Source organism: Hetaerina americana, unplaced genomic scaffold (genome assembly GCF_022747635.1).
Source record: "Hetaerina americana unplaced genomic scaffold, ioHetAmer1.1.p SCAF_4, whole genome shotgun sequence".
Classification (NCBI taxonomy): domain Eukaryota; kingdom Metazoa; phylum Arthropoda; class Insecta; order Odonata; family Calopterygidae; genus Hetaerina; species Hetaerina americana.
The window spans coordinates 44,974,062-44,980,048 of record NW_027286985.1 but is presented as its reverse complement, the minus strand read 5'-3'; the positions used below and the strand labels follow the sequence as shown (position 1 = coordinate 44,980,048).

The 5,987-nt window shown below is 34.9% G+C and overlaps 1 protein-coding gene across 1 annotated transcript; it reads right to left on the bottom strand.

Annotated features, from left to right (window-relative positions):
• Window positions 1–381: 381 nt before the first annotated feature.
• On the bottom strand, window positions 382–2,635 carry Ugalt (UDP-galactose transporter). The gene has a single exon (XM_071589854.1). It carries the CDS (start codon window positions 2,222–2,224, stop codon window positions 1,232–1,234), a length of 993 nt encoding a protein of 330 aa, XP_071445955.1. The 5' UTR covers window positions 2,225–2,635; the 3' UTR covers window positions 382–1,231.
• Between the last annotated feature and the right edge of the window lie 3,352 nt (window positions 2,636–5,987).

Below are 5,987 nucleotides of genomic sequence, written 5' to 3'. Positions count from 1 at the left end.
TCATAAATAGGAATCAATGATGCTTTTACCTCCTCTGAGATGGATATCTTCCTCTAAAGTCTTTTAACTCTTTTCTCCATTAAGAACTTGTTTTTATTAAGCCATTACCTTTTCATTATTTTTTTCTCTGACTTCTGCACATCTCTCACACTGAATCAGAATTGCAACAGTTTAAATTTTTTATATAAATCTCTTGGCCATTTCCATATTTTACCTTCATGCAATTTACTCCATTGAATCCAGAATGAATTGATTCTAATTGCATTTTAAAATAAAACCAAATAAATTCATAAAATAAATGCAAATAATTATACTTCAAACTATCCATTCCACAGGGATGTGACTCAAAATAACACACTGAAGGATTGAAAAATAGTCACGTTTAATATTACAAAAAAAGGCAACATTTTCTTCAAGTAATTAATTTAATGTTTGAATCATGAGAAAAATTCATTTTTCACAAACAACAAAACTTCATTGGGAGCTTAATTGGTTAAATCACAACAATTTTCCCAAGAACGTCTCAGAGATAGGTCATGCCACATTGAGCAATAATATTGAGGTAACTGTTAACAAGTTGAACTCATGAAATAGTTGAAAGTACCAAAACTTTGTAGATTAACCAATTCTTATTCCAGGATAATACAGCCTGTTGAATGTTTTTCTCCATCTTCAAGTTTTAGCATATTCAATCGCAGAGGATTCATTTTATACATAATATAGTTGTCCATATTTAACAAATTATGTAAATTCACATTACTAATCCATTAACAGTTACAACAAATTAGGAGTGTGAATACCCATTAAATTCTAAGTAAAACTGCACATAATACTGTGGATATAGTCATGGCCCACTAAAATTCCAATAAATATGCTCTTGCATTCTAATATTGTACTTACATTAAAGTTAGAAAAATATTTACATTTTCAGGATATTTCAGGTTAAACAACTGATTTCTGAATAAAAACTATTTAAATATATAACTGGAGGAACAGAAAAATATAAAGCACCACAAGCACAATTAAAGACAAGACATGTACTCACTTAATGGAAAATAGCATTGGTGTGATTAACACAGCCTCGATTTAAACAAAATTTCACCACAAAGTACATTCTTATCAAAACTCGTCAATGAGATTGCCATTAGAAATATAAAAATATTTAAGTACATTCATAAATGCAATTAACCTCATAGAGGAATATGGGAAACATCAATTAGTTTTATAAACGTTAGATCTCTTGGGATATATCTGGTTTAGGCTTATAATTGTACATAAAAATTGAACATATTACAAATGTAGCTCCCATGAAGAATTGGAAGGTCATATGGAAGTTAAATAAATACATAGATGATATACATGATATTACAATTGCTAATGAAGTGGCGAAACCTTTTAAAATATTATCAGCATACTTAACAACCATTGCCACTACAAGACCACCTAATGCTTGCAAGACAACCAAATAAATGACAAAAACATCATACCCAAACAATAGACCATGGTTTTTAATCTGATTCCAGTCATTCAACAAGCACGTTATTAACCCAAATGGTAGTGAGAGAAAACTTAATTGCACGTTTCTCATCCAAACAGAAATATCGGAACCTTTCAGGATTTTTTCAAAATATATACCAGCAAATCCGGATAAAAAACAAGCAGAAAGGGCTGCACCAAAACCTAAAAGTCTGTTTTGCTCCAAACTATTAACACTGTGCCCAACTTCAGTATCAACTAATTGCACTAAAACAACCCCAGTGAGCAGGACTGTGAGAGCAATCCACTGTATTGCAAGTAAACTCCTGCGAAGTATAATCACACTAAACATAGCGGTGGTCAAGATTTTAAGCTGATATGTTACCTGGTATGTAGCTGCATCTAAATGTGAAGCGGAGACATACAGCAAATTGTTCTGAATTATGTAGACGAGTGAAGGCACGCATACTCTTAAGGTGTCCATAGGCTGTCTTATGATTGTATTGTACAGTGATGAAGTCCAGCTTCTTACGTTCCCCTCCTCCAGGTAAACCACCATCAAGCATGTAACAAGTTTCACCACCTCTGCCATGAGAACAGCACTAGATGACATAAACATATCTCCTGGTCTTGTTCGTGCGTAGCGCATACTTAGTCCAAGAGCAGCATTTTGGAGCGTGAGTGTAATGAGGCTTACGGATTTCATATATTGAAACTTCCTTGGCTTACTCTCAAAATCAGTTGCCATTTTCAGTTTTATTTCTTCTTTCTATGATTTCACCGACTAGTTAATATTAGTAGGCTTAATTGCCAATATATACAACCTCTTGAACACGAATTTATGTTCACAGACTGCAATACGGTGATGCGCAAGAACCTTGAACTGTGTCACCAAGTTTCACGAAATGGGAGAGGACCCAATCGCACTTTCACTTCAAAATACCTCGGTAAATTCTCTTTGTCGGCTGCCTCCGTGGGCAAATAAAGAATAAGGAACCCACAAGCCGAGGAAAAATCGAATGATATCCGGCATATAAATACGTCCGAGAAAGTTCATATTCCCTACTTGCGTTTGTAAAAATTGCAAAAATAAAATGAGTAAATAATCAAACTTATCACGGTCAGAATACGCTTAAGTCTTTTCGGCCACCTCCGGTGATGGCGGCTGTGAAACTTTAAGGGATTAAGGTGTCAAAACATGTGCGAGAGTATCGAAGTTATGGTAGTACCAACGGAAGAAATTTTCCCATTTTCTGCCAATGAACTCCAATCTGGAAACTTCAATGAAAAACTTTCACGGAATGAATCATAATATCCTGTAAAATTCCTTGGAAAACATTGAAATTTTAATTAATAATGGAAAAAGATAACGGAAATTACGCGGCAGGAATCTATTGTCACCATCTATTTTGTTATTGTTTTGGTACAATCCAATAGTACTGTGTCTTTGGCCTACGTGGCGTCGGCGGCAATATTTCATCTTAACAAATCTTAGGGAGAAGCTTTAAAAGGGAAAAATACCGAAATAAAACTTTCAAAACTTAATAAGGGAGTTCAACTAAGGGAGTATTTGAATAATATTTTCGCTCGCGCTCTTTCTTTTTCCGAATTATACAGTACCAGTCGAACATGGAATTACCCACTTTTATAGAGTACGTGCATGCACAAATGACATGACATCTATTATCCGTCAGACCTTCGTTGTCTTATCAGCGCATATAGAATTAAATACGTAAAATACGGTTCCGTGAACAATTGAAACAATGGTTATCCCTATTTATTCCTCATGGCCGACCCTAGTGGGGTCATGCCTCCTATTTATGGTCCCCCTTTTGGGAATTATTTTTGGCTTCCTAAAATTCAAATTAATTATGCTCGAAGATAATTTTAAATATAGGCTGTCTCATGAGCGCAAAATTTGTTGTCTATTGCGTTGATGCTACCAAATTTGTTCGTATATTACATGATTTTAAACTTTCTTTGTTGGTGAAAAGGTGATAACTCTTATCCCTCCCTTTCGAAACCCAACCTGATATTCGCCTCAGTATTCATTTACTGTCTTCCCGGTTCATTTGTTGATAATCCTAAATAATATCTTAGCTGTATATCCAACTTATTGTCCTATGCTCTTCACATTTTGCCGTTACCCATTTTTTTTGGATTGGCATCAACATATTTATAAAAGATTTATGATCAAGTTCCTCTGCCATGAATATTAAAATTGAGCAAAGTAAAATTTCTTTCTTCCTTGTTTTTGTAATTTTTTAATAGTTCTGCTGGGGATTTAATTGTTTCCAAAGGCTTCTTAAATTTCATTTCCTTGATCACATTTCCACCATTAGATCATTTTTTTTTGGTTCTAAGCTCCATATACCTATCACATCCCATTTTTACATCCAAAATCCTTTGCCTCTTTTGTCTAACATATAATCCTATATATTTTCATGTTGTACTCTCTGTCTCTAAACTTTTCATATACTTACCCGGCTCTTTCCCCAACAAATCCTTTGCCGTTTTAATTTTTCACCTCAGTTTTTTAGCTCATAATGCGAGTTAGTCATTTCTCACTGATTCTCTGCTCATGTTCTTTCACTTACTTATTTCATCCAACCTCTCAGCAATTACTTTTGTAATCCATTGTTTCTTAACTCTTTTTATATTTTCCATTCCTATGGTATCATAACCCACTTTCTTTATTCCTTTGTTTGTGGTATTGTGTGTGTTTGTGATATTTCCTTCTTTCTTCTTCTGTTGCTATACTATTATCCTTGCTCAGCATTTTATGAACTGCTTCCTGGTACTCTCTCCCATCTTTATACCTCGGCTAAGTTTTCTACTTTCCATTTTCTTTGCCTTTTTTACCTCTGCTTGTCAACATTTAAACCTGGATTATGACTATATTGACTGGGTCTACTCTAAAGTCTACTAATAAGGTTCAGTCATGTTCCAGTTTCACTACCCATCTCCTCAATTTCCTATTCAGTACTAGAGCTACCTCACATAGACTCTCTGTCTCTCTGCTATATATAATGCAGTAAATATTGCTCCAATAATCCCTGATATCTTCCCATCTTACCTTACACAGGCCTAATATACCAATTTTTCCTCTCTCCAGTGTCATTTGGTGTTTTCCAACTTTACTGTTCCCAGCATCGTCCTAACATTCAAAGTCTCTTTTCTCAATGTGGCATTCCTCGCCAGCGTCTTTTTCTCTGCTCTCATTAGTTCTGATGTACAAGGATTCCGGCCAAAGGGACTTTTTCTCCTCCACTACGGAGCATGACACTTGGTCCAATGGGGTGAGTTCCATAGTTGATTTGACTTCATAACTCATTTTCTCTCTTGGTTCCATCAATTAGTAAGCTCAAATAAGTAGTTGTGGTGTTTTGCGTTGCCACTGTTGTGCATTTAATAGGGAACCATCACTGAAATGTCTGCATCAATATGCTCTGCCTCATTGGGTTCAGGTGCTTTTTCAGCCACTTTACTGAGGGAAAGATGCTCTGAGGACTGCCTAGTCTCCAGCTCTACATGGGTGGCCCTAATGAGATTATCATTCTGACTACCACAGCACTAAGAGTTAAGGACACACAAGCCTCTCCACCACATCAAGACTTTAGTCCATGTGGGGGAATGAAACATATTAATCATTTTTTTAAATAAATAAAAAGAAATGTGACAGAGGTGCTCAGAGCTAGACCTAAAGATTTTATAAAAAGTTTAATATTTTTATTCATGTTTTTGTTTTGAAACAACCTCAAAAACTTCAAGAATTCTGATGAATTTCATCCCACATCTCTCTAATTTAATTTAGAACAATTTTTAGCAGCTCATGAGTATCTGTCACGTCCCTTTGAACTCTTGTATGAAGGGTTCGTAAAATAATGAATATATCATCGTCATATTGCAGTGTATAGTAATATGCTCCACCTCAAGCTTAGCTGATTGCCTGCACTGATAACTTCAGTGAGGTAACAGAGTTTAAAAGTTAAATTGAAAAAGAATCTAAAACAAAGTTGTGTTTGATAAGGAGGATGAAAAAAATATTGCGTAATGACTTTAACTGATGAAATGGATGCACTAGTGGATGATTTTGTTTCTCTTAACTGAATGTTTGATTTTAATAGAATCGATGGTTTAGATGAAGAGATTAAATGATGTGTAACTGACCAAAATATTTTCATCCCCAGGAATGAGATCTATGAGTGGGAGGGCAGATAGGATACCTCAGGACTCAGGTTCTTCAATTTTCCTATTGCATTAGGACTGTTCAATAAAAAGTGATCAAATGTTTTCATTCACAAAATTTATAGCAGAAAATTTTAATTTGTTACATTCTTTGCTTAAGATGTTCTGCACAATGGGAATAAGTTTCATTGATTTGTCTCCAGTATTGCATCAGTGGCAGCCATAACTGTGATGTTCAGCCATGAATTATCATAGAGCAGCATCCAGCCTGTTGCTATGAAATGTTGTGATTTGCTGTTGATATAGTCTTAGAGAACTTCTAA